General features: G+C 42.2%; 1 protein-coding gene across 1 annotated transcript in view; it reads right to left on the minus strand.

Moving 5' to 3' along the window:
* cadps2 (Ca++-dependent secretion activator 2) overlaps positions 1–14290 on the minus strand; it is a 159033-nt gene that overhangs the window by 129432 nt on the left and 15311 nt on the right. Inside the window, 3 exon segments of the mRNA XM_080760671.1 lie at positions 1950–2071; positions 4194–4427; positions 5289–5369. Of these exon segments, the coding sequence (XP_080616797.1) occupies positions 1950–2071; positions 4194–4427; positions 5289–5369 (437 nt within the window).

Consider the following 14290-nt stretch of genomic DNA (forward strand, 5'->3'; position numbering starts at 1 on the left):
CCAACCGACGTTTTTTACCAAGCTGTACCTGTACTGTACATCTGTGTGACAATAAACACCTTGAACCCTCAAACCCGCCAAACGTGTGTTGCCGTTACGTTGCTCAAAAACAATATAATATAATAAACGCAAGCCTTCGGGGGAAAACTTCATATTTACCCTGGTCTGTAACCAACAGTGTTCTTACATGACATCCTCCGTTTCACGACGTCGGCACTCGGTGAGTATAATTGCTAATAATATGAACGTTTTCTTCCTACATTCTGCACTGCAGGCAGCACAGTGACGATGCCCCATTGCGCCCGCAGCTGCATTGTTGTCAATTATATACCACAGGTCGTTTCGAGGAAGCAGTCTGATTGGTTGAAACAGCCTTCTAGCCGTGGGCTAAACCAGCACCAGTCACCACCTAATCAAAACAAAGAATTCAGCTGCTCCGTTCTCCCAGAGCGCTAGCAAACTCGGTGGCTATGCTACCTAGTTTCTTGGGACATTTGTGGTCGTAGTGACTACATCGGTCATTAAATATTTTTTTTAATAATTGCAATATACATGAGGGTGTGGTTTAACGTGATTATTGCCACTTCAGTGACGCACACCTTCTCGTGTAATATTGCTTAATTAATCTGTCTTTAAAAAGTTCTAATATTAATATTGGCTCTTGTTGCACAAATTGTGGACAATGTGGTCAACACTCAACGGCACTGTTTGCGAATGTAGTAGGCTACATTTAGTCCCAAAGACAAAGATATATGCTGCTGATGAATGGGCAACACACACACAATCAACCAAACAAGCTGAACACATGGCATTGGGATCATTGATGCACTTGAGAGTGCAGCACACAGCCGCTCACAAGTCAAAAAAGAAACGACTCAGGGATCGGGGTGCCAGCCAAGTCTATGGACTTTTTGTTTAGGGCACTAAAAACAGTGAGGCAACTACAGTGGGCACATGAGTGTGCTCTTTGTTTGAGGGATGCAGGGTTTAATGTTTGTCTTTCCTAGACAAACATTTTTAAACACAATTGACAATGGACAGAGTTTAATGTTTGTTTTGTCACTAATGCCAGTTTTGTCTGTCACTGAGCAAATCGGCATATGATGTTATGTTATGATATCGCGATGACGTAAGATGATGAGGGTCGGTAAAGCGCCCCTCACTTCACACGGGTGTGATTCTTTTTTATTTTTTAAGTTAAAGCACTTCATTCCCCATCGTTGTTCCTGTTCCATTTTCTCACGCCTGTGTTGCTTTAAAGAACTATATTATTTTCCTATGATCTATCTCATCATGGAATTAATGTCAATATTAGCGATATAGCTTTGTACTGATTGAGTAAATAAGCATCTATCATATCTGGTTTTGATTTGGAGTGACGCTATTGGTTAGCGGAATACAAGGTTCACTCCCTCTCCTATGCCAAATGTCCTGGCTCGTTCCCCGAGGCTAGTGGGTTTCATGATTATTGAACCAGTGTCAAAAATAATTACAGAGAAAACGTATCGTATTGTGTCGGGCAAAAACCTCTTGACCGACCGGTGACAGTGATTGGGACTGATGCATGGTTGATGGGCCACAGGTGTGGTATGTCACACTATATACACATCTACTCATTCCTTGAAGGTCTGAGGAAGGGCTGCGGCACGAAACGTTACCACTTCAGTAAAGAAATATTTGGGAGCATAAAATGGTGTGCAGATTTTTTTCATTTCTTGATTTGGGGCAAAAACCTCTTCATTTTCTAACTTTATGCATTTATTTTCTTCGTAAATGAATGCCTATCTTGATCACACAGCGTCACAAAAAACATTAAAAAAAGAATCACATCTACAGTACAAGAGATTGTCGATCTGGTACTTTTTCTACTTTTGAATAACAAGTTTGTGACGATATCAATTAAAACGCAGCATTGGGCAATAATGATGAGAGGACTGGTGTTGTCTTACTGTGGTCTGGAGGCTTCAGCCTGGTCTGTCTGCAGTTTCTCTCCACCCTCCACCTCCATGGTGCAGTAGACGATCCTGTTGGGGGCCACGGACTTAAGCCCCTGGACCTCCATGATCACTATCTGGAGAGACGGCAATCACATCAAATCAGAGCAAATCAAAATGTATTTATATAGCAAATTATTATTATTATGTAATGATGCTGTAAAACAAACGGTGTCAAAATAAACAGATTGTCTTTATTGTTAATGGGATTTAATGTTTGCATAAGGGACAAGATGACGTACATTTTCTCTTCATTGTCGATGGCGTTTTTAAAACAAACGTTGAAGTAAAAACAAACATTAAACCTGTACATAGGAGGGGCTAGCGCCTGTTAAATGTTTGAAAGTGAAAGTGATTAATTCTGTCTGTGCTTTTCATGAATTATTTAACCAATCAAAAGTATTGACAAGAGCAAGTTGGGACTATAATAACAATTAAGCTATGCATGCACGTTTTAGATCACAAGGCCACTTGCACAAAATGTACAGTATACATACTGTAGCTAAGTGTATGTAATGCATGTACTTTACTGTATAGCACTGGTCTTTACATGCACAGATCTGTAGGGATAGTGTACTACTGCAAGTTTATGTATGTATATGTATGTATGTATGTGCATATCTTACGTCTCCCTGCGTTCTGTTACTTCCCCCCACATGATTCCCATTACAGTCCAGTACTGTTCTTAATATTATATTGCTGTTGTGGAGTTTGCATGTTCTCCCCGTGTCCCCTAGGGTAGGTACCCTCACAAAAACATGCCGTAATCCTGGTCTCTAAAACTACCTCCCTCTGGCCAGCCTGGGCGCATGACGGAGGGGAAAGGAACTGGTCGGAATAACGAGTTCCTTCGACGCTCTACTACGTTCGGCCGGGGAAACTCTCCCCTGCCGGGTGAAAAGAAGCAGCTTGCACTCCTCATGCATAGAAGGAAGCATGAGGTCAGTCCGCTGCCCCCCCCAGGTTGGCAGAGGAAGTGTAGCGCCCAGGATTACATTAGATAATTGACACTGGGTGAAAAGATACCAAAACATGTCATGTACCACTACTTTGTGGTATAATTGAATATTTCAAGCCGGGAGCGAGATAATGTAAGCTGCACTTCATTTGGGGGTGTGAAAAAGCAGCAAAGTGGAATTTATTTACAAAGCCTTTTAATACAAAACAAATCAGCGGAAAGTTCTCCGCAGAGGTAATGCAAGATAAATTGCAAGGCGAGAGCTAGAAAAGAAAAAGGGTCCTTGATATAATCTCAGGCTCAAAACAAATATTTGTACTGTTTTTCCTCAATCGCTAAGTGTATTCTTGTAAATGGAAAAAATGGTGCGTTCATTTAGTGCCTTTATATCCAAGGCGCTTCACAATACAATACATTTCACCGATCCACACACAGTCACACACATCGACGTCGGAGGCTCAAGGACACTTGGACACTCGAGGGGAGTCTGGGATGTAATCTCTACCTCCTGACTCCTGAGACACTGCAGCCCCGTACATATACAGTAGAGATATATAGACCCCTCTGGTCCATAGCTCTAATGCCGTCGCATTTAGAGCTATGTTAGCGATGACTTCCGGGGCTCGCATAAATGTAGACCAGCCTCTTCTCGTAAATAAAAAAAGAACGTTTTTGCTTCTCACCAATACAAAGGCGGGTTGTGTCATTTGAAAGCCTACTTTCCTTATAGTGGAAGCACTCTGAGCCCCCCACCACACGTATAAAAGGGACTTTTTGGCTAGAAATGGATTATTTTTCACCGGAGCCAAAAAGTACCTTTTATACATGTGGTGGGGGGCTCAGAGTGCGTCCATTATAAGGAAAGTAGGCTTTCTAATGATCGGTATCGGTAACATATAGCTCTAAATGCAATGGCATTAGAGCTATGGACCAGAGCTACAGTAGAGACAGATTACTCATATGGGAATACTGAGACTGTGCGACTGCGTGCACGCACACAGGCTGCATGCACTGTAATCAAGCCATTCCCCAAATCAGTTGTTTTGAGAAAAACTCCGTCATACGTCATTACGTATATGAGTGCACCAGTGTGGTGAGTTACACTGGTTGGTTCTCAACCTTTTCAGGAAGTGGCTCTCCAAAATAATCATATTTGAACAGGGTAAAAAGCGTGTAAAAAAACACACACACACACACACACACACACACACACACACACACACGCCCAGACGCCCACCCACCTCCAGCGTGAAGGAGAGGACCACGTCGGACTTGGAGAGGAGGTCTCCCTCGTCGCCCATGTCCAGGAAGGAGTTGTTCATGGTGGAGCGTTTGAGCTTCTGCTTGAAGTCGGCGCCTCCCTTGGACACGGGCAGGCTCTCCAGGTTGGCCATCAGCAGGTTGACGGAGGAGCGCAGCTCCTCAACGTACATGGCCTCCATGTCGGGGGACACGAACGGAGGATAGCGCCTCTCCTTTAAAGGGCCAAGAGAGCATATGATCAGACAGCAGGTCAGAAAGCACATCCCGGAAACACTTTATTTAAAGGTATATTCAGTGATTTCACTTAAAAAACCATAGGTTTCGTTTTTGGCTGTGGGACCTAAGCCTTTCATCCTATCAGGATATAGAGCCAAAAACGAAACCTAAGGTTTTTTGACCCCCAGGGGTTAACTGGGGACAGGGAGGAACTCCTTATATGGTCAGCACACTCTATAGTAGAGAGGATTATCACAACAAAACAAAAAAATAAGTGAAATCACTGAATATAACTTTAAGCCAAACTCATTTTAGACCTGAGCTCCATTCTAAAAAAATGTCTTCTGAATCGTGACAGTTTTCAGAAAAAAAAACCCCATGTTTCTATTTCAGTGGTGCTCAACCTTTTTCATATCACAAAGGACCCCGAGAATTATCTGTATCTGAAAATATGTTGCTCCAGGGACCCCCCCCCCCCACAGAAACAAATATTTGAGTTAAAACCATTCACATAATTCATTATAATGAATTATGAAGTAGAGCATGAAATAGATCAAATTATACATTATTTGCTGGAATTAACCCATTTTTGGGCAAGAAGCCCTTTTGGTGTTTTAAAAAATAGCAGATCTATAAGTTCATAGCGCGCCACCGAGTGGCGCGTTTACGAGCTTGTAGGTCTGCTATTTTTGAAAAATCGTGAAAATATTTATTTCAGAAAACTGGAGGATTTAGAAGATTTTTTTTATTTTTTATTTTGAGGTCAGGCCTAAATGGGTTTTAAACGATTTGGTGGTGTAGTCATTTCCAGTGACCACCATGTAGGCCTACTGTTATTTTGTAATAACCTACTGTACCTTGGCCACCCTCTCTGCAAGCTGGAGTCTTCCATCCAACTCCCTACGGATCTGTGCTGCCTGCTCGTCCACATTGTCAAGCTGGGGAAAAGCAAACAACACGGTCAATTAAATCTATCAAAGAGGCTGAGTGGACGGAGGAGAGAGAGAGAGAGAGAGAGAGAGAGAGAGAGAGAGAGAGAGAGAGAGAGAGAGAGCCACTGTACAGAGATATCCAATCAAAAGCTGACGGGATAAAGGAGCATGTTAATGAACCACCATTCAAGACTTAAGGGATTATAATGACATCACTCAACTAATGAGAGAGTAAGCACTAATTTTCAATCACACAAATTGCCTTTATTTCATTCCCCGCTACGTGACATTATGCACATTATAAATGCAGCATTTTTCAGTCTCTTATTATGAAGATGAATGATTCTTCACACAGCAGTAGTTTGCGTGCAGAGTGTGCGTGCGTAAACGTGCGTGTGTGTGTGTACATACCCTGGGCTTGTATGTATTCATATCTGCTTGCATAATACTAAATGTTCCATGGGTGAGCTGAAGGATTCCAGCTGTTCCATGATTATGTTTTACGTGGTATCCTACAGTATAGTTCCAATATTAGAGAGGGTATGTATGCGTGTGACATCATCGTCATACCCGGAAGTTATGCGGGAACGCCTACTGAGTGGCAAAAAACTACTTTCTGGCCTTCATAGCCCGTACATCCAAACAGAAAAGTCCTTTTTGATTGCATTACATGACTTTGACTTTGTCACTCACTTTGCCATTCACGTTATGCATGTGCATACCCTCTATGGTATATTGTTACTGTAGTGTGGTGTTTAGGTCGAGGCTTCTGCTTGGAGCTTGTTGATCTGCAATTTGTGATGCCTTCTTGTGACTGTCTGCTTTGGCAATGTAAACGTATGTTTTCTCATGCCAATAAAGCCCTTTGAATTGAATTGAATTGAATTGACTGTAGTACGATCAAGTAGGCCGTTGATTTAAGAAGAATCAGAAAAGAAAACAACAACAACAACAACCTGAAAGCATCTGAAATCAAGGAGAGAGGGGGGTGGGGGGGTTTGGGGGTTGAGGGGGGTCTGTGCTTATTGTAAATTATTGCCAAAAATTGTAATTTGCAAATCGATGCGAGTTCACTTCCGCTTCCCAAGAAGTAATCTTAATGGTGAAACAAAACTGGATTCAGCATAATTGCTCTTTAATTACCATATAGATATGTATTATGTAATATATTTCCCCCCACATTATTGCATTTCTAATTTATGTAATTGTAATTCTCCTAGCTGTGTGTGCGTGTGCGTGTGCGTGTGCGTGCGCGTACCTGCTGAACTGTAAATTGAATACACTGTATGACTATATGACCTAAACCAGTGCATGGTATTCATGCATTCTCCACACCTACTGTAATTGTGTTCGTCTAATTGTCTTTCCGGTCCTTTGTCTTTCCGGTCCTTTCCACAATAACTACAAACACAACACATACCCATCCACCATGCACCCAGCTGCAGCTAATTAACTCTAATTACAGCAGCCTCAAGCACCCCATGGCCTGCCCTAGACCCTAGAGAGCAGTGGTTGACAAAGTGGTGTCCGGGGACCCCCAGGGGTCCTTGATGGGGTTCCAGGGAGTCCTCAGCAAAATATGTTCATTGTTTAGTCTTGCAATGCCATTGCAAGACTTAACAACTTCAAAATATCTGGATATTTATTTTTTACTATTTTTAACCTTTAACCCTGAAAAAAGTAGAATGCCTGTAATATATTTTTTGTGAACATAGATATCCCCCACATGTAAATTATTAATTTATTATTATTACTATTATTATTTGAATAATTATTATAAATGTGCATACATTTTTCAAAACAAAAAAAAATTGTTTGACTGTACCCTGTACTGATTACATTTCTGCCAATAAAGTATTCAAAAATGTATTTTGGCCGGGCGCGATGGCGTTGAAATGCCCGGTTTATACTCAGGTGTGCGCCGAAAAAAGCAGATCTACAAGCTCACAACGTGTCGTGCTTTGACACGCTGTGAGCTTGTATATCGGCGATTTACGGAGTGCAACCCCTATAGGGTGCAGGCAATTGATCCGACATACCAAGAGTCCGACAGTCATTAGTCTGACACCCTACCCAAACGCTAACTTAACCCTAACCGCACGCGGACGCCACAGGTGATTTGTAACAGACTACGGGTGATTTGTAACCGACTACGGGTGATTTGTAACAGACTACGGGTGATTTGTAACCCACAGCGCATGTCAAGACTTTTGGTATGTCGGATCGCATCGCATCGCAGTAAAGCTTTCTGGAGTGAATATGACCAAAGTCAGCCTTTGTAGCTTTAGCCAAGAGGAACCGGTCATTTACAATTTCCCTCAGGAAAAATAAAGTTTCCCTCTATCTATCCATCTTGTCTAGTGTCTCTAACCTCTCCTGTGAAACAATAACCTTGGGTATTGTCTGGACGCTGATTGAATAAAAGTTGGTGTGCAGCGCTGAAGGCTGAAATCACATGCTGCCTCACGATTCATGGCTAGCAGTGAAATATATTGATTGTCCATGCAGCATCCAGAGGATTGGGTTTAAGGAGAGAACAATGTTAAAGATGCTTTAATGTCAAATATGCTTTTTTTTTTCCAGATTTCAGATTATGGTAGAATATTGGGACAGAGTCTGCAGTTCTAATGGCATTCTTCTCTAATGGGGAGGTCCTTATTATGCTAGTAATCCTCTAAACCAACCACTGGAAAAGATGCAAGCACTTCCACAACATTGTCAAGTGCCTCTGTTACAGTATGTTAACACCTGACACAGGAATTACGTTTAGCTGAGGCACTAGCAACACTACTAAAATAAATCGTATGAGACATTCGGACCATACTTATACTGTCAAGGTTTTGTTAGGCTGTATGCAAGTAATGGCAGAGCCATCACTCACCCAGAGCTGACAAAATTACACTGGTCAACTCAGCTCCTCAATCATCAAATACACAGTGGGCCAAAATAAAGAAATTGGTACAAGTCGAGGGCCGGACTGTGTTTCAACACACGGGCCATTTTTGGGGAGAAAGGTAGCTGAAAGTTGACCACAAGTGATATACTTTCACTGCTGATCAATAGTGAAGAGAAGACGCATGCTTGCACTCATAGGAGGTCTTAAGTATGTTTCACCAGTTTCAATTGAAACGGGCCTCCACCCTCAGGGGGGCCTCAACAAAATAATGATGTCATAGGTATATGGGGGCCTCATATTTGGTCTTGAAACAGGCCTCCAGATTCCTAAGGCCGCCCCTGAGAACACACAAACGCACCAAGCTGGCCATAGGGGGCGCTAGCTCCCCTCAAAGAGCCAGAATGCAAAATGCTTGTCATTCAGCCTCACTTTGAGTTGCTCAGTGGACTGTCTCTCACACAGCGATATGGAGAAAAATATCACACCCGCGTGACGTGAGCGGCACTGTTATCACATTCCGTGCTCAGACAGTCAGCTTGAGCACACTGCACGTGCACACACACACACACACACACACACACACACACAGCCTCAAAATATAACACAGCTCAGTGTTAGGGAACGCTGTAGCAATTTAGTCATTTAGCAGACGCTCTTAATCCAGAGTGACTTACATTAAGCAAGAACAAAATGCATGGGAATGCATCACATAAAAAGCATTTATCATGAAACATGCTTAAGCTAAGAATGTAACAGTGGACTATCTATATAATGAAACTAGATTATAAACTATACATATATACTATACTATGCTATACGTGTGGAAGACCCATAGATCCATAGACCCCAAGGTAGCCGCAATGAAGTAATAAATATAGCAAAGGGTGCAGATGAAGAACAGCTGCACTAATTGGCGCCGTTAAGGCGTGCATGGCAACAGTTTGTGTCTCGTGTGATTTCACACCAGAATATATAAGATGATGCACCGTGTTGAAAATGACTGTAGACGTTGAGAGAGAGAAGAGAGCGACAGACAGACAGACAGGGTGATGTTGTCTTGTACCGTTTCCAAAGCAGGAGGACCAAAGCGAGCCTATCATGCTGCTGTAGCAGTGAGGAACAAACTGTATTCCTTTGGAGGCTGCTGTGATGGATGGACCTACAACAAAATGGAACAGATGGATGTCCATGTCTTCAACACAGTGTCTTTATGCTGGAAGAAGTTACCTCCAGTGGAACCTGGAAGAGGGGACGGTCACCTTGAGGTTCCACCCAAGCGCTCCGGCCACACAGCTGTGTTGGTTGAAGATACAGTCTACATCTGGGGAGGGTCTTGGAAAGGGCAGTATTACAATGTGCTTTATGCATTTGATGTTGACTCCCACAGATGGTTCCAACCCAGGGTTTCTGGGACTGTTCCAGAGGAGAGGAGCTTCCACTCAGCCTGTGTGTTGGAGAAGGTCATGTTTATCCATGGAGGAGACACCAAGCTGACTGGATACACCAATGGCATGTACAAGTTGGACACCAGCACAATGGTCTGGACTTTAATTAACACCAGAAAAACTCCACGTCCTGATTCATCAGCTACCATCATTGGTACCAAGATGTTTGTATTTGGGGGCTGTAGGCCCACCATCAGAGTGTTTGACACAGAGACCAACGAGTGGCTGAACACACCTTCTGCACAACTTCTACCAGAAGGACGCTGGTGTCATTCAGCATTTACCTACAATGGAGAGCTGTACATATTTCGTGGCTGGAACGGTAACCAGAACATCAATGATGTGTGGAAATTAAGTCCAGAGACCTTCTCCTGGAAGAAGGTTGAGCCCAAGTGGAAAGGACCATGTCCAATGAATGGTATGTGCTGTTGCATTGTGGGAGATCATATGATCCTCTTTGGAGGATACAAAGGAGATCACACTTTCTCTGATGAGCTGTTCATCTTAGACTTGAGTCCTTGTCTTAAGACGTTATGTAAGCTAGAAGTTATTCAGTACGCTCTGGACCAATCAGAACTCCCACACGACATCAGGTGGGAACTGGCAGCCATGGCAAACAACGACAACAGACGACAACATCAATAACAACCGAGACCACATTCCAGACGAAGGTACAGCAGAAAGATCAAGAAATGATGGATCAACATCTCATCCCACCTGATGGTGAGCCACCTCTCAGCATCACTTACTGAGATTCAAACCTCAGGAGACTCCTCTCCAGACAGGCTCTCTAACCATTCAGCTAGGCATCAAACAATGACAATTGTTCCGTCCAACACAATGCGGTGGAAACACAAACCTGTGTCTGTATGTTCCAAACTGAACACGGTGGAACTCTCTTTATTGTATATTTATTTCTATGATTTTTTTTTTTTAAAGGACCAAGGAGTCCTGAAAGGACTTGGCCAATCCTGTTATTGTTAGTTTTTTTTCCTTCTTCTGCCAAAAAATAATAATCGCGAAACTCGGCCTACAGAAAAAACAAAAATCTTAAGGGCGACTGTGGCTCAAGAGGTAGAGCAGGTCGTCCAATAATCCATGGGTCGGCGGTTCGAATCCCGGCTCCTCCTGTCTACATGTCGAAGTGTCCTTGGGCAAGACACTGAACCCCAAATTGCTCCCGATGTGCTGGTTGGTGCCTTGCATGGCTTCCGCCGCAATCGGTGTATGAATGTGTGTGTGAATGGGTGAATGTAATGCACAATCTATGTAAAGCGCTTTGGATAAAGGCGCTATATAAATGCACCATTTACCATTTTATCTGGTACACAGCAAGCTAAAAGTAATCAACACACCAGCACGCCAGAGACCAGAATACTTCAAACCGAAACAAATAGTTAAAAATAGAACTACAAACGCACGTTGGAGATTAAACAACAGATAACAGCCAGCATCAGCAACTGTGTTTATTTAATCACATGTGAAAAATGTGGCTTACAATATGTCGGAGAAACGAGTAAAACAATAGCTGCAAGAACACAGATACAATATTAACAATGCAAAAAAGACAACTAAAAGGATTGTTCAACATTACGGCAAATTATGGCACATGGCATTGAAGCTCTAAACGTGTCTGGACTTCAACACAATCCCAACTGGACAGTAGGACAAAGATGTTTTAATGGAAAACAGTGGATTAAGAACCTCAACACGGATTTTCCTGGAGGTTTAAACATGGCAAAATATTAGACAAGTTGTTTTGATTTTGTACCAAAACTCCACAGCCATATACATGCTAAACACAGCCAACAATCAATGGAAATCAGACTTTGAATATAGGGGACAAATTAGCACATTCCACACCAAGCCAACCTGGGACACGAAGCAAGAGTGTACAGTGCACTGAAGTCCCCTCAGTCAACCACCGCCACTCTTGGCCCTCTCTCTCTCTCTCTCTCTCTCTCGCTCACTCACTGCCTTGCTCTCTCCCATAATGTTAATAAAGTTAGTAAAGTTACACCTATTTTATGTAAATAACATGGTAAAATGTGCAGCATTGGGAGGTAAAGGGGAGACACTTTCATTGTGAAGGGACGACAGGATGAGGAAAGGTGTTGTTGCTAATTGTCGAGAGTAATGGCTGCGTGTGATATTGAACAAATGGCAAAAAGGATAGGGGAAGGGAAAAGAGGCAAGGGGCGGCGCAAGATATCGCACATAGCATTCTCTATTCTGTTCATTAAAACATTAATTTAATTGCATTAGACATTGGTTTGATAGCTACAGAATCTATACTTTTCAACTGCATGACTCAAGACTTCTTTAGTGCATGTAATTGGAACAGTTCCTGCAGTACTTTACCCCACTTAGCCCATTTCTGTGTGTGTTGCGGTTTGATGGCCATGTTGAAGCCCATTTAAATTTAGCTGCTTATCTCCATTCTTTTTCTGCTTTTCCCATTTCATTTTGTTATCGGCACAGAGTTCCACTTGTCTCTTTGGATTTGGTGTGTGTGTGTGTGTGTGTGTGTGTGTGTGTGTGTGTCTTTTTAATTCCTGTCCAAACGTTATGTCTTTTACGGAGGGAAAGACAGTAGGCTGACAGGAAATGGGGAGAGAGATGGGGGGGATGACATGCAGTAAAGGCCGTCGGGATCGGGAGTCAAACCTGCCAGACTGGATTACCAGCCAAGGTGGCTGGCCCAGCCATGGCCCAGGCCTTGTCTTCTTTATGGAGCAAGGTTGAACCAAATATAAACCTCCCTTTTGTAAGTATTCTTGCTCTGTTCAATAATACAACCTATTTGTTCCATAATAACCCATTAATTTTATAATGATTTTCAAAAACATTTACAGTATATCATATAAATATATGTTTAAATGAATTAAAAATGTATAGCGTTTTATAAGTGCTCAAAGCGCTTTACAATGGTTCATATACATTGGGAGTGAAGTGTCGACTTCCCACATTCACCAATGGTGGCACGCTAGCACCGACCGACTCATTGGAGGCAATGACTCTTTGATGTGCAGTAGACAGGAGGAGCCAGGATTCGAACCGCCGACCCACGGATCATTGCATGCCCTGCTCTACCTCCTGAGCCACAGCCACCCTAAGCCTAGAAACAAGCCTGACCATCCATAAAACATTTGAGTGATTTTGTGACTGTGATATAAATATTTTTGGAAATCTCTGGGGAAGAAAAATCTATCATTCTATGCTATCTTGGATCATCCGTTTTTCGATGCGAGTCACTCTCTCTCTCTCTACCCTGCAGATATATGTTTTTCCAGGCAAGTGAGCCGATCGTGCTCAAGTTCTGGCTGGCATCAAATGTATAACATCTGCCTGTTGATGTGCTCTGCTGCTCTTCTGTTCAACTCAGAATTCTCATTCTACCACAATGCCACCAAAATGTGGAATGCCCTAACAAACGAAAGCAAACTTAACCCATATTGGACTGAGGTCGATAAAAAAGGCTTCTAAATCCTAACATTTTTCAGAAAAACCCATGTTTATATATGTCAGCAGTGCTCAACCTTTTCATGTGAAGGACCCCCAGAATTATCTATATTGGGCCACGGACCCCCCCCATCTCAAAATATGTAGTTCGAGGGACCCCCCAGAAGCCAATATTTTAGTTAAAAATGTTCGCTCTGAAATATATATATTCAAAGATTGTAGATCTGCTATTTTTCAATAGCTAAAGCATAACATAATGCTAACACCAAAAGGGGTTCCCACCCAAAATGGGTTAAAGAAAGTCCAAGGCAACTCTGTTCAGTTCAAGTAGAAAATCCTTTATTAGATTAAATTATGCAAAAACACTTAATTAGGTCAACAACAAGCGATTTATTTTATAACCCTTGCTTTTTATTGAAATAAAGGGTTTTCTACTTGAACTGAACAGAGTTGCCTTGGAGTTTGCCATCATTTTCTTCCACTGTGATTTTTACAAAGGTAATGAATCTAAAAAAATAACTCTTCTCCTGAAACAAAAGAGCACCTGTTTAGAGTTTTCTATATTTAGTACCCACAAAGCGCTTCTTCTTTTTTCTGATCATTCGTGTCTGTATTTGTTGATGTACAGTATGTATTATTGTATTGTATGCTATGTTGATGAATTGAATACATCGGACCACAATGGAAACAAGTCCCCAGGACGTTTTTGTGTTATCTTTTTAGCATTAATGTCTGACTGTACCACGTGCCGTTTACATTTCTGACTAATTAAAGTATTCAATCAATTTAAAAAAGGGACATCATGGGGAGGACAGTTTCCACCCCCTGGTGTTCACACTCATATTCACTTCTTTTATGCATATTTTGACACCTCAGATTTATTTTTTTACATACTGTAAATACATACATACTGTACAGTGTACACCCATGACAGCCAGTGTGTCACTCCACGTTCAACCTCAAACTCGCCAGTTTTCCGACTCGCCTTCATTTAAATTGCATTGAATTTAGAGAGAGAGAGGATAGTTGATACAGTACACTAGATGAAGTAGGAATGCTAAAGTTTAAACACCGAAGTACCGAAACAATATCCTGAGGATAAGACAGAAGTTCTCATAATCGGT

This window comes from Protomyctophum bolini (genome assembly GCF_963924005.1).
Source record: "Protomyctophum bolini genome assembly, chromosome: 4".
Lineage (NCBI taxonomy): Eukaryota > Metazoa > Chordata > Actinopteri > Myctophiformes > Myctophidae > Protomyctophum > Protomyctophum bolini.